Source organism: Petaurus breviceps, unplaced genomic scaffold, assembly GCF_028583685.1.
Source record: "Petaurus breviceps papuanus isolate PSGF00001 unplaced genomic scaffold, PetGlider_PUasm1.0 76, whole genome shotgun sequence".
NCBI lineage: Eukaryota > Metazoa > Chordata > Mammalia > Diprotodontia > Petauridae > Petaurus > Petaurus breviceps.
The window spans coordinates 8,640,357-8,661,429 of NW_027186473.1; the positions used below are offsets into that span (position 1 = coordinate 8,640,357).

The window sequence follows — 21,073 nt, forward strand, 5'->3', positions numbered from 1 at the left end:
TTTTCACTCCCTCCTCCCCTCCCCCCCATGGCTGCATACAATCAAGTATAGTATCTGCAAATACTTTTACATTAGGCATTAGTCAGGTTATAAGGAAGGATTGTAACAGATGGAGTGAAGAATGGGAAAGAGGGAACAAAACCAACCAAGAAAACGAAAAAGGGCAGGTAGTTTGCTTCAATCTGGGTTTAATCTCAGTTCTTTCTCTTAATGTAAACATCTCTCTCCATCATGAGTCTTTTGGGGTTGACTTATGACTCTGGATTGCTTGAGAAGAATCCAGTTTATCAAAGTTAGGCATCACACATACATTGTGTCTGTAATTGTGTACAAATTCCTCCTGGCTCTACTCTTCTCACTCAGCATCAGTTCGTATAAGCCTCTCCAGGTAAATATGAAGTCCATTTGCTCCTCGTTTCTTATTGCACAATAGTATTGCATAACATGCATATACCACAACTTGTTCAGCCATTCCCCAATTGATGGGCACTCCCTTAATTTCCAGTTCTTTGCTACCACAAAAAGGGATGCTATAAATATTTTTGTACATACGGGTCTTCCTCCCACTTCTATGATCTCTTTGGGATACAACCCTAGAAGTGGTATTGCTGGGTCAAAGGGTATGAAATTATTTATATCCCTTTGGGCATGATTCCAGATTGCTTTCCAGAATGGTTGGATCAGTTTACAACTCCACCAGCAATGCATTAGTGTTCCAGTTTGTCCACATCCTCTCCAGCATTTGTCATTTTCCTGTTTTGTCATCTTAGCCAATCTGACTGGTGAGATGTGGTACCTCAGAGTTGTTTTGATTTGCATTTCTCTAATCAATAGTGAATTAGAGCATTTTTTCATATGCTTATAAATATCTTTAATTTCTTCCTCTGTAAACTGCCTGTTCATATCCTTTGACCATTTATCAATTGGGAAATGACTTGTATTCTTATAGATTTGACTCAGTTCTCTGTATATTTTAGAAATGAGTCCTTTTTCAGTGACATGGATTGTAAAAATTCTTTTCCAATTTTCCGCTTCCCTCTTAACCCTGGTTACATTGACTTTGTACAGAAGCTTTCCAATTTAATATAATCAAAATTATCCATACTGCATTTTATAATGCCCTCTAATTTTTGTTTGGTCATAAAGTCTTCCCTTCTCCACAAATCTGACAGGTAAACTATTCCTTGCTTTCCCAGATTGCTAACAGTATCAGCCTTTATACCTAGATCATGCACCCATTTAGACTTGATTTTGGTATATGGTGTTAGATAATGGTCTATGCCCAGTTTCTGCCATACTATATTCCAGTTTTCCGAGCAGTTTTTGTCAAATAGTGAGTTCTTAATCCCAAAAACTGGGGTCTTTGGGTTTATCAAACAGTAGATTACTATAGTCATTGACTGCTGAGTCTCGTGTACCCAGTCTATTCCATTAATCCACTACTCTATTCCTCAGCCAGTACCAAGTAGTTTTGAGGACTGCTGCTTTATAGTACAGATTAAAATCTGGTATAGCTAGTCCACCATCCCTAGCATTTCTTTTCATTAATTCCCTTGATATTCTGGACCTTTTGTTCTTCCAAATGAATTTTGTTACTATTTTTTTCTAGCTCTACAGGGTAATTTTTTGTTAAACTGATTGGTATGGCACTAAATATATAATTTAATTTAGGTAAAATTGTCATTTTTATTATATTAGCTCGACCCAGCCATGAGCAGTTGATGTCTTTCCAGTTAGTTAGAGCTGACTTTATTTGTGTGAAAAGTGTTTTGTAGTTGTGTTCATATATAGGTCATGGGTTTGTTTTGGCAGGTAGATGCCTAAATATTTTATAATGCCTATAGTAACTTTAAATGGGTTTTCTCTTTCTATCTCTTGCTGTTGAATTTCATTAGAAATATACAGGAATGCTGAGGATTTATGTGGGTTTATTTTATATCCTGCAACTTTGCCAAATTTATTGTCTCAAGTAGTTTTTTACTTGATTCTCTAGGATTCTCTAAGTATATCATCATATCATCTGCAGATAGTGATAGCTTGGTCTCTTCTTTGCCTAATTTGATTTCTTTTATTTCTTTTTCTTCTCTAATTGCTACTGCTAACATTTCTAGTTCAAGATTGAATAAGAGGGGTGATAGTGGACATCCTTGTTTCACCCCTGATCTTATTGGAAATGCTTCTAGCTCTTCTCCCCATTACATATAATACTTGCTGATGGCTTTAAATAAATGCTTCCAATTATTTTAAGGAAGGCTCCATTTATTCCTATTCTTTTAGTGTTTTTAATAGGAATGGATGTTGTATTTTGTCAAAAGCCTTTTCTGCATCTATTGAGATAATCATGTGGTTTTTTTCTAGTTTTATTGTTGATACGATAAATTATACTGATGGTTTTCCCTTAGAGACATTTTTTAAAAATTGATTTCTGAATTCACTCCTTTCCTGTCACCCATCCCTCACCCGCTGAGAAAGCAAAAAATGTTATAGTAGATATAAATGTGAAATCATGAAAAACATTTCTGTATTATCCATGTTGCAAAAACAGAAGCAAGAAAAATAAAGTGAAAAAATTATGCTTTAATCTGCACGCAGACTTTTATCAGTTCTCTGGAGATAGGCATTTTTCATCATAAAGCCTTCAGAATTTTCTTGGATTATTGTAGTAATAAGAATAGTTAAGTTTTTCACATTTTATCATCATCACAATATTTTTGTTACTGTATACAATGATATCCTGGTTCTGCTCATTTTGTTTTTCCTGAGTTCATATAAGTCTTCCCATCTGAAGGTTTTTCTGAAACCGTCCTGCTCATTATTTCTTCTGGCATAATAGTATTCCATCACAACCATATACCACATCTTGTTCAGCTATTCCCCAATTGATGGACATCCCCTCAATTTCCAATTCTTTGCCATCATGAAAAGTTGCTCTAAATGTTTTGTTTTTTTTACATTTGGGTCCTTTTCCCTTTTTAATGATCTCTCTGGGATATAGACCTAATGGTGGTATTGCTGGGTCAAAGGGTATGCACAGTTTTATAGCCCTTTGGGTATAGCTCCAGATTGCTCTCCAGAATGGTTAGATCAGTTCACAACTCCACTAAGGAGTACATTAGTGTAACAATTTTTCTAAACCCCCTCCAACATTTTCTTTTCTGTTATATTATCTAATCTCATAGGTGTGAAGTGGTACCTCAGAGTTCTAATTTGCATTTCAATGAACAGTAGTGATTTAGAGCATTTTTTTCTTGTGACTATAGATAGCTTTGATCTTCTGAAAACTGTTCATATCCTTTGGCCATTTATCAGTTGGGGAATGACTGGTATTCTTATAAATTTTACTAAATTCTCTATATATTTGAGAAATGACCAGAGAAACTCGCTATAAAAATTTCACTGGTTTCCTACCTCTAATTTTGGATACATTGGTTTTGTTTGTGCAAAATCTTTTTAATTCAGTATAATTACAATCATCCATTTTACATCCAATAGTGTTCTTTCTTTTGATTGTGAATCCTTCCCAATTAGTAGATCTGACAGGTAAAATTTTCCATGCTTCCCTAATTTGCTTATTTCTAAATCATGTACCCATTTGACCTTATCTTGGTTTATAATGTGAATGTTGGTCTATTTCTAGTTTCTGCTAAATTGCTTTCTAATTTCGTTTATCTTTTTAAAAAATTAATTTTTTTGTTACATTTTAAATTCTGAACTATCTCCTTCCCTCCCCACACTGCACTAGAGAAGGCCACCATTTCACACACACACACACACACACACACACACACACATCCTTTATAGGTTCTTTATAGTTGATTTGAATATTTATAATACTCAGAATAACTTAGTCATTCATAGCTAGTCTTCACATAAATATTACTTTTACTTTATACAAAGTTCTCTTATCACCGCTCACTTCACTTTACTTTTCATTATTTCATGGAAGTCTTTTCCATATTATAAAATCAACCTGGTCATCATTTCATATAGCACAACACTATTTCTTCTCAATCATATATCACAGCTTGTTCAGCCATTCCCCAATTGATGGGGAATTTCCTTAGTTTCCAATTCTCTCCCACCACAAAAAGAATGACCATAAATATTTTAGAATTATAGGTCCTTTCCCCCCTTCCCTGATCAGCCTGGGAAACAGACCTAATAGTGATACTGCTGGGTCAGAGGGCATATACAGTTTCATAACTCCTTGGGCACAATTCCAGACTGCTTTCCAAATTTTTCCAGCAATTTTTGTCAAATAGTGAGAGTTCTTGTTCCAAAAGCTTGGGGCTTTGGGTTTATGAAACATTAGATTACTGTGGTCTTTTACTACTCTGTATTGTATGGTATGTATCAGGTGTTCAGGGAGGACTAGCATCTCTGGTGTGAGAGCTTACCAAGCCCTTTTCATAGGTGCTTGTCCACCTTTACCTTACTCTCACCTGTGGATCCAAGAAACTGTGGCTTGTTTACCAGTTACACCATGGTAAACTGTCTCAGCAGATGGACTAAACCAGTTTGAAGGTAATCTGTTGGTGAATTAGGAGGATTTCTACCCAAGCATGTGAAGACTTTCCCCTCTGGAATGGGCAGATGAGAACAGTTTCTTCCAGTGGCTATGAAAGTGCGTAAAGCAGACACTGTAGAACTCTTAGAGCTTGGTTAGACATCATAAACACTGCATCCTGGGACATTGCCAGTGTCCTGACTTTTGTCTTGCCACTGAACTTTGACTCTTGAAGAGAGTGAGCTGATGACTTTGCACAGCTCTTCCTCACTTAAATCCATATCATGCAGAAGTCAAGACAATCACCTCATGATGATATTGATCCTTTTTGAAAATGGAAAAAGGAAGGACAAACAACAATTATGTATCATGTATCCAATCTATTCCACCGATCCACTACTCTATTTCTTAACCAGTACTAGATTGTTTTGATGATTATTATGACTTTGTGATATAGTTTAAAATACGGTACTGCTAGGCTGCCTTCCTTTATATTTTTTAATCGATTCTCTTGATATTCTTCACTTTTTGTTCTTACAAATGAATTTTGTTACTATTTTTTTCAAGCTGTACAAAATAATTTTTTTAGTAATTTAATTGATATGCCACTAAATGAGTAAAATTAGGCAGAATTTTCATTTTTTATTATATTGGCTCAGCCTACCCATGATAATGAATATTTCTTCATTTGTTCAGATCTGTCTATTTGTAAAGAATGTTTTTTAATTGTGTTTATATAGTTCCTGGTTTCGTCTTGACAGGTAGACTTACTATTTTATGTATTGTCTGAAGTTATTTTAAATGGCATTTTTATTTCCTGTTTCTTCCTCCTGGACTTTGTTAATATATAGGAATGCTGATCATTTATATGGGTTATTTTCTATCATGCAGCATTGCTAAAGTTAATTGTTTCAGCTAATTTTTTAATTCTCCATGACTCTAAAAATATATCATCTGCAAAGAGTGTTAGTTTTGTTTTCTTACTGCCTATTCTAATTTCTTCAATTCTTTTTGTTTTCTTATTGCTATAGCTATTATTTCTAGTATAGTATTGAAGAATAGTGGTAATAATGCTTCATCCCCATCTTACTGGGAAGGCTTCTAGCTTATCCCTATTACAGATAATGCTTGGTGATGGTTCTTAGATAGATACTAGTTATCATTTTAAGGAAAGCACCATTTATTCCTATGCTTACTAGTGTTTTTAATAGTAACAAATATTTTATTGTTAACTTTTTTCAATCACATACAGCTCTTCATGACCTCATTTGAGGTTTTCTTGGCAGAGATACTGGAGTGGTTTGCCATTTCCTTCTCTCTCCTTTCTGTTTCAAGTGTATAAACAGCATATTTTTGGATTCAAGTTTCTAATCCATTTTGCTATCTGTTTTTGTTTTATGGGTGAGTTCATCCCATTCACATTCACAGTTGTCATTACTATGTTCTTTCCTCCCCTCTATCCTATTTCTCCCCCCCATTTTCTCTCTCTTTTTTCACCCTGTTCCTTCTCAAAAGTTTGTTTTGCTTCTGACCACTTCCTCCTTTAATCTGTCCTCCATTCTATTACCCCACTGCCTTTCTCTTATTCCCCTTCCCCTCCTACTTTCCTGTTGCGTGATTTCTATACCTAAGTGACTATATGTTATTTCTTCTTCTTTGAACCAATTCCATTGAGAGTGAAGTTCCAACATTTGCCTGTCCCCTTCCCTGTTTTCTCTCTACTTTGTAAAAGCTCTTCCATGCACACCTTTTTTATGTGAGATAATTCCCTCCATTTTTCCTCCTTTTCCCTTCTTTCAGTGCATTCTTCTTACTCACCCCTTAGTTTTTTTGTTTTTTTTTAATCATTTTATCATGGTCCACTTATACCCATGGTCTCTTTAAACTCCTTCTAACTGCCCTAATAATTATGAAATTCTTAGGAGTTACAAGTATCATCTTCCCACATAGTTATGTAAACAATTTAACCATAATACATTTCTTATGACTTCTTTCATGTTTACCTTTTTATTCTCTTGAGTTATGTTTGGGTGTAAAATATTTTTTTCTTTTTTGAGAGGGGAAGGTAGGACAATTGGGGTTAAGTGACTTGCCCAAGGTCACATGGCTAGTTGTGTGTGTGTGTGTGTGTGTGTGTGTGTGTGTGTGTGTGTTAAGTGTCTGAGGTCAGATTTGAACTCAGGTCCTCCTGACTCCAAGGCCTGTGCTCTATTCACTGCGCCACCTAGCCACCCTGGATGTAAATTTTTTAAACCAAAGGATTCTTAAGAGGTGGAGATTAAGAATGAGTATTGAGGCAGCAGTTGCAAAGGCATGGGGATGTTTTGTGTGTAAGGAACAAGTAGGCCAGTATGATACAGAATTAATTGTGAACAGCTTTAAATGCAAATAAATAAATTGATCCTAGAGATAACAGCCATCACATTTTGAGTGGAGGGTAACATGGTCAGACCTGTATTTTAGAAACTCATTTTGGTAGCTTGGTGGAGGAAGGATTGGAGTAAGGAGAGACTTAAGGGAGATTGGAAAGCTATTGAAAGACTATCTTAGTAAAAGGTGGGGAGGGCCTGAATTATAGTGGAGACTGTGTAAGCAGACCAAAGGGGGTAATCTGAATGATGCTGCAGAAAAAGAAATGATAGTATTTGACAAGTAATTGAATGTGTGGGGTGAGGAGACAAGGATATTGCAAGCATGGATGTCTAGACAAATAGTGATGACCTTGACAGTAATAGAGAAATTTGGAAGAAAGTTGCATTTGACTTCAAGGGTAAGGAATTCTGTGATGGAGGGGTTGGAGCTTAATCTGACTAGATATATAGATCTGAGAAACCTCTAAATAGAGATTGTTGAAACTGTGGGAGCTGAAATTATCACTAAGTGAGGAAGTATAGAGAGAAAATAGAAGAGGATCCAGGACAGAGTCTTAGAGGATACCCATAGTTATTAAGTTTGACATGGATGAAAATCAAGCAATGGACACTGAGACCAGAAAGGAGGGAAAACTCAGAGAAGAGAGAATATCCAGGAGTAGAAGATGACAGATGCTAATAGAGAGGATGAGGATTGAGAAAAATCTATTAGATTTGGCAGTTGAGATGGTTGATAAGAGTATTACTTAAAGCAGTAGTTGCCAAAGTATTTTTAAATCTCAGAACCCCTTTACAATCTTAAAAATTCTCAAGGGTCCCTCTGAGTTTAGTGTTAGATATATCTATCAACATAAATCAACATTTACTGTACTAAAGATTAAAACATTTTAATATTGTTATAAAAATGGTTTTGATCTTGCAGATCTTACAGCGTCTCAGGAAGCTCTTGGGATCATATTTTGAGAAGCAGAGAATGCATCAACAGCTTTTTTAGCCTTCTTATTTTCTTTTTTTCCTTAAATTTATTTGTTTTTAGTTTTCACATTCACTTCCATAAGACTTTGAGTTCCAGATTTTCTCCCCATATTTCTCCCCCTACCCTCACCCTAGGGCAGTATACATTCCAATTAATCCTTTCCCCAGTCTGCCCTCCTTTCTGTCTCCCCCACTGACTTCTATTTTCCTGTAGGGTAAGATAGATTTCTATACCCCATTGCCTGTGTATCTTATTTCCCAGTTGTATGTAAAAACAATTTTTAACATTCATTTTTTAAAACTTCGAGTTCCACATTCTTTCCCTTCTTCCTTCCTCACCCACCCTCATTGAGAAGGCAAGCAATTTGATATTGGTTATACATGTGTAGTCACGCAAAATATTTCCATGATAGTAGTCATGTTGAAGGACTAGCTATATATATTTCCCTCCATCCTATCTTCTCCCCCTGCCCCCCATTTTCTTCTATTCTTTCCTTTGGCCCTGCCCCTTCTCAAGTGTTTGCTTCTAATTATCCCCTCCCCCAATCTGCCTTCTCCTCCCCCCTTCCCTTCTTCCCTTCTCACCCACCCCCACTGGGAAGATAAGCAATTTAATATAGGTTGTACATGTGTAGTTACCCAAATCATTTCCATAGTAGTTATATTGTGAAATATATTTTCCTCCCTCCTATCCCGCCCCCTACTTATTCTGTGTTCTCCTTTGATCCTATCCCTTTTCAAAAATGTTTGCTTCTAACTACCTTCTCCCCCAATCTGCTCTCCCTTCTATCATCCCCCATCTTATCCCCTACTCCACTATTTTCCTGTAGGGTAAGATACCCAATTGAGTGTGTAAGATATTCCCTTCTTAAGCCAAATTCAATGAGAATCAGGTTGTCCCATTCCCTTTCACCTTCCTGCTCTTCCCCTCCATTGTAACAGTTTTCTCTTGCCTCTTTTATACCAGGTAATTTACCGTAATCTATCTCTCCCTTTCTCCTTCTCCCAATAAATTCCTCTCTCACCTCTTATTTTTTAGATATCATCCCTTCATATTCAACTCATCCTGTGCCCTATGTCTGTGTGTATATGAAAATACATATGCCCACACTCACATATTTATATATACATACACCATCCTATACATACAGACATATATATTCCCTTCGACTATCCTCATACTGAGAAAAGTCTCATGCATTACAATTATTGTTTTTTCCATGTAGCAATATAAATAGTTCAACTTTAATAAGTTCCTTATGATTTCTTTTTCCTGTTTACCTTCTCATGCTTCTCTTGCTTCTTGTATTTGAAAGTCAAATTTTCTATTCAGCTCTGGTTTTTTTTATCAAGAATACTTGAAAATCCTCTATTTCATTGAATGACCATATTTATCCTTATAGCGTTATACTCAGTTTTGCTGGGTACGTGGTTCTTGGGTTTTAGTCCTAGCTCCTTTGACCTCCAGAATATCATGTTTCAAGCCCTTTAGTCCCTTAATGTAGAAGCTGCTAGGTCTTGTGTTATCCTGATTGTGTTACCACAATACTTAAAGTGTTTCTTCCTTACTGCTTGCAGTATTTCCTCCTTGACCTAGGAACTCTGGAATTTGGCTGTAATATTCCTAGGAGTTTTCTTTTGGGGATCTTTTTCAAGAGGTGATTGGTGAATTCTTTCAATTTCTATTTTGCCCTCTGGTTCTAGAATATCAGGGCAATTTTGTTTGATAATTACTTTTTTTTTTAGTAGTAGTTTGAGGGTTTATTTAACACAAATTAAAATGTGCAAAGCTTTTTACCCATTTTCTTCATTCCTCAGTCCAGTGTTTGGATTGGTGATCTTGATGGCTAGCTGAGCTGCTCTCTCACCAATAACTTTCCAATTCTTAGAGGAAACATTGTGAGCAATCTCAGCACAGTATGATTTGTTGCACATCAGGAGCACTTCTAGCTCTTTTACATTGTGCACCAAAAACTTCCTGAATCCATTTGGCAGCATGTGTTTTGTCTTCTTTTTGCTTCCATAACCAATATTGGGCCTCAAGATCTGGCCCTTGAATCACCTTCGCACTCTGTTGTCATTGCCTCTTGCTTTACGTCTGTTTCTCTTGATCTTGACATATCCGACTGGTGCAGGATGAACTTCTTGGTCCTTTTCTTGACTATTTTAGGCTCCATCAGGGGTCTGAGGGTGGGCATGGCGCCGGAGAAGAGACAGTGACCCTCCACTGAACGCGCCGACCAAAGGAGAGAGAAGCTACTTGATAATTTCTTGAAAGATGGTGTCTAGGCCCTTTTTTTTTGATCATGGCTTTCAGGTAGCCCAATAACTTTTAAATTATCTCTCCTGAATCTATTTTCCACATCAGTGGTTTTTCAAGTGAGATATTTCACATTGCCTTGTATTTTTTTTCATTTATTTGGATCTGTTTTATAGTATCCTGATTTCTCATAAAGTCATTAGCTTCCAGTTGCTCCAATCTAATTTTGAAGGAGTTATTCTCTTCAGTGAGTTTTTGACATTCTTTTTCCATCTGGCCATTTTGGCTTTTTAAGGCATTCTTTTCCTCTTTGGCTTTTTGGGCCTCTTTTGCCATTTGAGTTAGTCTCTTTTTTTCTTTTTTCTTTTTCTTTTTCTTTTTTTTTTCTTTTTGGAGGGCAATTGGGCTAGTTTTTTTGTGTGGGTGTTAAGTGTCTGAGGCTGGAACCAAACTCGGTTCCTCCTGCCTCCAGGGCCGGCACCTTACTCACTGTGCTACCTAGCTTACCCTAGTTTATTTTTCAAAGTGTTATTTTCTTCAGTGTATTTTTGGGTCTCCTTTAGTAGTCTATTGATTCACTTTTCATGATTTTCTTGCATCATTCTCCTTTCTCTTCATAATTTTTCCTCCACTTCTTTTACTTGATTTTCAAAATCCTTCTTGAGCCATGGGCTGTAACCAGTTCCTATTTTTCTAGGAGGCTTTTAATGCTCCTTTTTTCCTACTCCATGCCTTGATCTTTTTTGTCCCCAAAAGATTCTAAGGTCTGTTTGTGCTTCCGTTGCTTGTTCATATTGCCATCTAGTTACTTGACTTGAGCACTTTGCCACTGTAGAACTCTGCTTCCAGAATGGAGAGAGCTATGTCCCAGGTTGCTGGGTTTTTCTCAGCAGCTTGACTTATTAGGAGGGCACCATCTCTACAGCCCCAAGCTCTGGCTAACTGGTCACACACCCCAGGAGCACCACCCAAGACCATGATCCAGATACAAGCAGGTTAAAGCAAGAGTGATTACCCTCTGAATGGTTGCTTGGTCCCCCTACAATCTGCAGGCCAGGAGCCCTGGAAGCAGCCCCACAGTGGGGTCATCAGGGCCGCCATAACTCCGGCCACTTCTTGCCCAGGGGGCAGGGGCTGGACTGTGCTCTTCAGTCCTCTGAGTTCTGCATTGACCTTTTACTTTGTCTTTGGAGTTTATGGGTTCAGAAGTCTGGAACCTGCCACAGCTACTGATGATTCGCTCTCCTGAAGTCTGCTCAGGCTGCTGCTGACTAGGGCCACCCTGAGGTTAAAACCTCAAGGCTCACTGGGGTCTAAGCTAGGCTCCCAGCTTGGTTTGATAGACCCTTCCTGTCCATGTGCTGGGCTTCCTTCAGTGGGAGATTTGTTTTTCTCTGTCATTTTTGGATTCTGTAGCTCAAAAGTTTGTTTAGAGTCATATTTTACATGTATTGGAAGTGATTGGAGCAGGATCCCAAGCCAAGTTTGTGCTTCTACTCCACCATCTTTTAATCTTTTTCAAAGTGTTCTTTTCTTCAGTATTTTTTTTGGGGGGAGGGGGGTTTCCTTTAGCAAGCTATTGACTTGTTTTTCATTATTTTCTTTCATCACTCTAATTTCTCTTCCCAGTTTTTCTTCTCTTTCTCTTACGCGATTTTCAAAATCCTTTTTGGCCTCTACCATGGCCTGCAGCCAATTCATATTTGACTTAGTTGTTTTCTCCTGAGTATATGTTTTGATCCTCTTTGTTACCAAAGTAAGTTTCTATAGTCTGAGTTTTTTCCATTGTTTGGTCTTTTTCCCATCCAGTTGTTTGACTTTTTAAGTAACTCTTTGTTAAGGAAGGGCTCTGATTCCAGTGTGGAGGGCATACTGTCATAAGCTTCATTGGTTTTGTGCCACTGCTTTCAGAGATATTTCTAAAAACCTGTAAGTTTTCAGTTCCTCCAAGGTGATATGATCTAAGGAGAGGTGTTTACTCCTGTGCTCTGGACCACTCTTTTCTGCCCTGGAACTGTGAGGAGGGTTCCCTCTCCATTGTTGCCACAAGCTCTGCTATGCCAGTGCTCCTTCATACCATAGAACTGCAACCCATATCCAAGTATAGGCAAAGCAATAGAATCCTGTCTCAGTGCCAGCAAAGAGACCCCTGTAAATCTTCTGACCAGTTGTTTGATCCCCTTACTGTCTATGGGCTGAAAATTCTGGAAGCAGCTGCTGCTGCCTCTACCTCTGCCCTGGGGCTGTCCTGGGGCCAGGGCAGGACTGTGTTCATCTCTCTCCCAGTTCTTGGCAGACCTTTCCTACTGACCTTCTCTATCAGCAATGCCATATTCACAATGCCTATGGAGATTACAAATATGCTGATATAATTATCCATCACAAAATACATCATGCTTGCCATATGGGGAAATAAACTAGAAAATTTATTAAGATACCAAAAGACTGAGTCCCAAAACCAGAAAGTGAAAGCCATCAGAGTAGTTATGATATTGGCACAGGTAGATAAAGTAGAAAGCACCCACATTTTCAAGCCTTTAAAACAGAACAGGCTACCTCAGGCAAAGGTCCTCCTCTCCCCACTCACAGCAACCACCCAGCATCCGGGAAGCGCGCTCCCAGCAGCTCCGGCCCCTGGCAGTCCTCAGCAGGAGTCTTTAGCAGAAATTCTGGTTAACTCAAAAAGGGCTTCGCGCTGCCACTGCCTCTGCTGCTGCCGCCGCCGCCACCACCAGCCACCGCAGGAACTCCAGCTTGGCTTCCGCTTCCTCTTGCTCCGCCCCTTCCTGCTACGTCAGCAAGTCCAATGGGGCATGGAAGATCTTTAAATCCCATAACCCTTACACCTTCAAAGTTGCTTTGGCATTTATGAGTTGAGAAGTCAGGAAACTGCCACAGCTGCTAGTGATTCAGTCCTCTGAGTCCTGCTTCAAGTTTGCTGAGGTCTGTGCTGGTGCAGCTTGTGCTGGACTGTTCTCTTCTGTCAACCTGGTGCAACAGACCATTTTTGTAGACCTTCCAGGTTGTCTTGGAGTGGAAATTTGTTTCACTCTGTCTTTTTGTGGGTTCTGATGCTCTAGAATTTTAGAGTCATTCTTTACAGGTATTTGGAGTGGTTTTGGGGAGAGCTCCAACAATTACCCTTCTTTACTCCACCATCTTATCCTTGCTTATTTGGAACCAAATTGAATGTCAGAGGTTGCCAAGCCTGAGGCATATAGATAGTTTTCAAAGTCCCAGTTGTTCCACTACCAAGTAGATATAGGTTTTCTAATCCTGGAATATGGAAGGTCTAGAATCATGCTTCTGGATATGGATTAGTGACTTAAATTTGTTGTCCTAACATGAAATGTCAAATGTCTTATTTTCCAGAGCTCACATTTTAAGGGTAGAAATACCTACAGCCCTTTTCTCCTCGATTTTGATATATTTATATAATGTAATAACTTCTTTCACTAAAATTGTACTCTGATACCTCATCATTGGTGGCTTTGGACCAAAAAGCTATGTCAGAGTGTGTGTAAAATGTTACTAAGCTGTAGTAAAGGCTTGTACATGCCCAGTGATGAGCTGTAATGTCTCTAAGATGTCCAAGGACCAGCATTTCTGAGTTCTGGACGGGTTTTATCACTAGGTTTTTTTTAGAAATGATTGATGAATTTCACGGACTCAGAAACTCAAATTTTCTACCAACTGTAGAAGGACTTCAATCTCCCTCATTATAGGGGAGTGCCCGCAGCAACTCTTGGAAAGTATGGGATCATTAATGAATTTTGATTCCTTCATAATTGTTTGGGAAAAAATTAAAAGTAAGAATTTTTGTTTTTATGTTTTTGGAACTTTGAAGTGTGCTTCAGGTGACTAATAGTACCAAGGACCTTATAAAAATCAAACTAGCTCTGTGCAAAATCCTGAAGTGGAGACAATTTCCAGTTTCCTTCCTTTATCGTTTTCTTCCTTCTTCGGTGAGCCTTTCTAATTGTCCTTTAAGAGAAGAGAAGGCTGGTGAGCTCATCCACCCACAAGTGTTAGGTATTTAAAAAATATTCTCAGTTCTATTTGCACTTAAAACAATGAGTGAACAAAACTTAGTACAAAATTGAAAGACCGTTTATATGTATTTTTGCCTGTTCTATCCTACGACTCTTCTTGACCATTGCTGCATCTGCACATGAGGCCTTTTCTTCCTTTTCTCCTTATACCACCTTACCTTTTTTTTTTTTTTTTTTTTTTTAAAGCAATCGGGGTTAAGTAACTTGCTCAAGGTTACACAGCCAGGTGTTTCTGGGTGTGGTGCTAAATGTCTGAGCCCAGATTCGATCCCCAGGTCATCCCGACACTGAGGCCGTTGCTCTTACTCGCTGTGCTACCTGGCTGCCCCTTAACAGCTTACCTTTATGGCTTTATCTCATTTTACTTTGTTCCATGTAATTCCAAACTGGCTTAATTTTTCTTGTAATAGACTTTACCATCTCCTTGCCTTTATTCACTCATTTTTCTGTGTCTGCAATACTATCCTTATTTTCCTGCTGAATTTCTGTTCATTCTTTGGAACCCACTTGACATGCCACCTTTTCCAGGAAACTTTACTTTATTCCTACATCAGTAATAGCCTTTACAAAACAGTTTTATTTTGCTGTTCTCTAATGTGCTTATCACAAAATACCTTTATATACGTTTGTATATTTCTCTCAACCAGTTTGTAAATTCCAAGAAATCAGAGATCTGTATTTTGTATGGCCATATTTGTATTAAATATATGGCATTGTACTCATAATATTTACTGTCACTAGTTCTACTTCTTCTTCTACTACTACTACTACAATCACCACTACCACCACCACCACCACCACCACCACCACCACTACTACTACTACTACTACTACTAAATAATGTTCTGTGAGTAAGTGTATGGATGAATAGATGAACCTGTTTTGCCGAGTAAAAATGAAGTATAGATGGAAATAACAAAAATTTTAAAGTGCTTATACTGTACATAACACTGTGGTAGTGCCTGGAAGAAATAAAAATGTTTAGATAAAACTCAATCCTTGCCTTTCCCCACAGCTGACAGTTTATTAGTAAATTGAAATTTCCAAAATATGGTCAAGTCAGGTGTTTCATCCAGTTAAAACAATGATAGTAAGAGTAGTAGTCAGACCTATAGGGATGAGTAAGGGTAGAGAATTTAATTTCCTAAATACTTTTTTATATTGTATTGCACTGTCACATAATTTGGACATTTAAAGTAAATGTGGCTCATTTTGAAATACTTTTTTGGGGGGGGGGACACACCCTCTTCTGCAAAGGAAAAACAACAATCAGGATCTCTATTTTAGAATACTATATTTAATAAATAACTATATATATATATATTTTCCTTCTAGGCTGTATTCATCACCAAAGAAGAAACTGACTCCATCACAAAAAGCAATTAGCCCCTTAGTTTGGTGCAGGCAGGTTTTGGATTACCCAAGTCCTGATGTTGAATGTGCTAAAAAATCTCTGATCCACAAACTTGATCAAACTATGACAGGTAAGTGTATAAATTAACTGAATTTTAATTTAACATTTAGCAATTTTAATGACTTTTTTCAGCTGAAATTAAAATTAATGTGTAAATTGTATGAATGCTTAATTTATTGCTCAATGAAGTTTCATAAGATTGACATTTTAAGTGCATTACTTGGATTTGTTTGCCTCTTTTTGTTGTCATTTAATACAGATTTTTCCATGTTGATAGGATCATATAAAAGATATTCCCTTCATGTATTCAGTCTCTTTTGTATTTATTTATGATAAGCAGAGTTCAGTGGTGAAAAAAAAAGTGTTGGATTTGGAGTTAAAGGAGCTGAGTTCATATTCTAGCTCTGCTATTTACTACATGTATGACTTTAGACAAGTCACTTAACTTTTTTGGGCCTTAGTTGCTGTAGCAGCAAGCACCCCAGCGTTCCCAGGGTGGCTGCTAGCAATACAGGTTCTTGGATCTGCTTTGATAAAGGAAAGCAACTCAAAATGGGTTAACAAGCTTACTTTAATCAGTCAGACATATATCGTTTACCTTGTTCAGGGGAAAAAGAAGGTCAGCACCCCAAACTTCAGAATATACAGGCAGAATTATCAAGACAGAGAAACAGATCAAGTAGACAGATTTCCAAACTGTCCAACCATTACATCCATACCAAATCAGCATCTGGGTTTTTCAAAGCAGGGGGGAGGGGGCCTGGACAACGTCTTCCCAGAATACAGATCACACATAACACTTCTCAAAGTGAGGCCCCCAAAACAAAGCTACACATCAGGGCTTATAAAGCCTTCTCCTGGCTCAGAGAATGTAACAACCTTATTGACTCACTGGCCAATCAAGAAGTATCTACTGAAAAACAAGCCTCCCACCCCAGGCTTCAGGTGCACTTTAGCCTAGGGGCAGGGAAGATCTTCCAAAATTGCATTCCCATTACAGTTGCCTACCCTGTAAAATAAGAAGATTGGATTAGATAGTCTTGGAGTTGGCTTTCTGGGTCTAAATCATGATGCTGTGATTTTACTACTTTTTGTGCATACTAATGTAATTTGTATTAGAAAAATTTGTAGAGGTTTACCTTGTCTTTGGGTTTACTTAAGAACCTGTATACTCTTTAGGATCTGTTTTTTTTTTTTTTAAAGCAATTGGGGTTAAGTAACTTACTCAAGATTACACGGCCAGTTATTCTGTGTGGCTGTTAAGTATTTGGGGCCGGAACCAATCCCAGGTCTCCACACTCTGGGGCCTGCACTCTTACTCACTGCGCCACCTGACTGCCCCTGGATCTGTTGTTTCTTATACCTTGACCTTTTTAGTTCAGTTAAAGTATTAAGTGCATTTCCCACATAAATTACTTAAAGAGATATTGAAATGTTAAAGGGCAGTTCTTGTGTTCTACAATTAAAGGTTTTAGATTTAGAACTGGAAGGGACTTAGAGGACAGAGAATAAATATATCTTCGTTTTACAGATTGGGGCCCAGAAAGGTGTCATAATTTACCCCAGTTCAAATATTTTATGATTATAAGTCTGGAAAAGAAATAACATAATAATAGAAATAGGTATGAGAGGCAGATGTGATGTATAATAAAAGAAGTACAAGTCAAGCATTATGGGGGTTCAGAGTAGAGATCAATCAGTCTGGAAAATTTTATGAGAGTAATAATATAATTATGGGTATGATTTTGTTGGGTAATAATGGGTAGAAGGAAGGGGAGGGACACAGCACAGGGAGCAACAATATTGAAGCTGGAAAATAAATTACTTTTTAGGAAATAAGTTGTTTGATCAAAAATGTATTTGTTAAGGAAATTGGATTTAAGGCTGAAAAAATTAGGTAGGATCTATATTGTGGAGACCTTTGAATATTCATAACAGTGTAGATTTATTCTGAATATAATGTAAAATGAAACTTGGTGAGGGGGCAACGTAATTAGCTTTGTAGATATCTTGGCCTAGAACAAAGAAAATTCTATGTTAGTCTGGTAGTAAATAAGATTACTTTTATTATTTTTTATTTTTATGTTTCAATAAAGTTTCACAAGGAAATAACACTTAAGACTTATTTACAAATCTAGATAAGTCATACATGTAAATGAAGAAAGACCATCTTGGGGTGTAGTTGTCATAATACTACACTTCATCAAGAAAAACCTGGGCTTTCCATACTTGCCACTTAGGGGAGTATAGGCAGAATCACTTTACTTCTCTTGAATTTCTTCATCTATAAATTAGTGATAATTTTATTTCCATCTGTCTCATAGGATTGGTTGGTTAGGTTCAAATGATACAATGTTTATAGAGTGCTTTTTGAATATTAAGGTGCTATACAAAGGTGTTAATCTGCATTGCTATAGAAAATTCCCTCAGGAGTTCCCTATACCATTGAAATCAATTCTCATCCTATCATCATAATCATCATTGTCATCATTTCTTCTTCTTTGGCTGCTGCTGCTCCAGCATTACAGAATCTGAGAACCTCAGAGTCTAACTAGTCCCACTTGACTAAAAACCCTTTGACAGTATTGACTGGGTCATCCATTATCTACTTGAAAACCTTTAGTGTGGGAGATCACATTACTTCCCCCAACAGTCTGTTCTACTTTGGTCAGTTCTAATTGTTTGTTATCCATCTATTGTTGTTAGCTTACATCCCTCTGGAGCCAAGCAGAACATTCTAATAATCCTTCTATATCACAGCCTTTGTTCAAATAAAGAAAGATCTTGTCCTTAGTCACTTTCTCTTTTTCTGGGCTAAAAATGGTCTGTTTTGTCAGTCAGTTACAATATGCTCTGGTTTCTAGTTCTCTCACCAGTTTGGTCAATGTCCTTCTTAAGATGTTGTAAGTAGACACAGCATACCACATATTGTCTTTATGATTTTTTTCTTTCAATTTATTTATTTTAAAAATTCATTAAATTTTTTTTTTTGAGTTCCAAATTCTCTTCCTCTTTCCCACTTGTCCTCCATCCATTGAGAAGGAAAGCAATATGAAGCTCACTATACATGTGCAATATGTAAAACATATTTCCAATTAGCTACATAGCAATCAAATAAAATAAAGGAAAATAAAGTGAAAAAAGTATGGTTAAGTTAGTACTCATAATTTATCAGTTTTCTCTTTGAAGGTAGGTAGCATTTATCATCATGAGTCTTTTGGAATTGTCTTGGATCATTGTCTTGATTATAGTAGCTAAATCTTTCACAATTGATCATTAGAATATTGCTGTTTCTGTATACTGTGATCTCCAGGTTCTGCTGGCTTCACTTTGAATCCAAATTTCGAAACCATCCTGCTTGTCATTTCTCATAGCACAATAGTATTCTGTCATAATCCTATATTACAACTTGTTCAGCCATCCCTAATTGATGGGTATCCCCCCGATTCCCAGTTCTTTGCCACCACAAAAATAGTTACTATAAATATTTTTGTACCTGTAGGTCCTTTTCCTTTGATCTCTATGAGATACAGATATAATCATAGTATTGCTGGGTCAAAGAGTATGCACAGTTTTATAACCCTTTGGACATAGTTCCAAATTGGTCTCCATAATGATTGGACCAGTTCACACAACTCTACCAATAGTGCATTAGTTTCCCAATTTTCTCACGTTCCCTCCAACATCATTTTCCTTTTCTGTCATGTCATCTAATGAGAGGTGTAAGGTGGTACCTCAGAGTTGTTTTAATTTGTACTTCTCTGATCAGTTATAATTTAGAGCATTTTTTTTGGAGGGGGGAAGGCAGGGCAATTGGGGTTAAATGACTTGCCCAAGGTCACACAGTTAATAAATGTGTCAAGTGTCTGAGGCTGGATTTGAACTCAGGTCCTCCTGACTCCATGGTTCGTGTTCTATTCACTGTGCCACCTAGTTGCCCCTAGAGCATTTTTTAATATGACTTTTGATAGCTTTGATTTCTTCCTCTGAAAACTGCTTGTTCAAACTAATATCTAGTCTTCCTGTTTAGGGACACAATGCCACACTTAATTTAGCCTAGGATAGCTTTAATTTTTTTGGATAACATACTGTATAACTTTTGTCAGGAGTATAGTGTATTAAGTAAAATCCATAAATCTTTTCCACATGAAATGTTTCTAACCTTCCCTTCACCATCCCGTTATTTGTAAAGTTTTTAAAAACTTCATCACGTGAAAACACTTCTCTTAAATTTCATTAGCTTTGGATCCATCATTATAGCTTATTGAGGTATTTTTGAATACCTATTCTGTAAGGCACTGAGTTATCTTTCCCAGTTTTGTTCCTCTCCACAAATTTGACAAGTATGCCTCTGTGCCTTTATATCCAGGTTACTGATAAAAATACTTAATAGCACAGACTCAAGAATACTTAGCACAGTGTTTGGCACATAGTACTGAAAGTGCTTAATAAATGCTTATAGTTATGATGGAAGGGAGGGCAGGCTGGGGGGGAGGGAAATTGGAAGCACACACTTTTGAAAAGGGACAGGATCACAAGTAGAGAATAGAACAAGTGGGGGATGGGATAGGATGGAGGGAAGTTTAGTCAGTTTTTCACAATGTATCCGCTGTGGAAATGTTTTGTGTAGCTACACATGTACAACCTATATTGAACTGCTTATCTTCCCAATCAAGGTGGGTGATGAGGGAGGAAGGGAAAGAATCTGGAATTCAAAGTTTTAAAATCAAATGTTACCTCTCTCTCTCTCTCTCTCTCTCTCTCTCTCTCTCTCTCTCTCTCTCTCTCTCTCTCTCTCTCTTTCTCTCTCTCTCTCTGTATGTATGTATGTGTGTGTGTGTGTGTGTGTGTGTGTGTATTCTATTATGAATGCTATTTTACATTTCATTGGGAAATAAGATATACAGGCACTGGGGCATAGAGATCCACCATGCCCTACTGGAAAAGTCGAAAGGGGTATGGGAGAAAATATGGGAGAGAGCAGATTGGAGGAGGGGATGTCCTCTGGGACTGCTATTTTGGGGTGGTTGGGTAGGGGGAAAACGGGGGGAAATTTGTAACTCAAAACCTGGAGGAAATGAATGGTGTAAACCAGACGTTAATAAAGCATTTGAAAAAAAAAAAAAGAATGACTCAGGGAGGGCTATAGAATTAAATTGGGAAAGCTAGGTCATTTAGAAACAAGGTATCAACAAACTTAAAAAAAACATACAGCTTGATGTGTTTTTTTTTTTTTTGTTACTATAAATTGGTAAAGAGTAGCAGCTTTAGACTAACATGAAAGTTAAGGTATTTTGTTGCTAAAGTTTTGTTTTGGAGATACCCTAAAAATAGTGTATTTATTGTGTTTTCATTGCCATGGGGAAGGTATATAGCATTTTTCAAAATATTAGAATTTTTATTTTTATCATAACCTAGAGATTTTTTTCTTTTTGAGGTATGTATTACGACTGAAAATATTTAATTGGAAAAAATTGATAATGTATTTTCATA

General features: G+C 37.3%; 1 protein-coding gene across 3 annotated transcripts in view; it reads left to right on the forward strand.

The window, feature by feature from the left end:
• SLAIN2 (SLAIN motif family member 2) overlaps positions 1–21,073 on the forward strand; it is an 83,375-nt gene that overhangs the window by 21,898 nt on the left and 40,404 nt on the right. For all 3 annotated transcript variants that reach the window (XM_069105188.1, XM_069105189.1, XM_069105191.1), the window contains exon 2: positions 15,502–15,650. In XM_069105188.1, the coding sequence (XP_068961289.1) occupies positions 15,502–15,650 (149 nt within the window). The remainder of the gene's footprint in view (positions 1–15,501; positions 15,651–21,073) is intronic.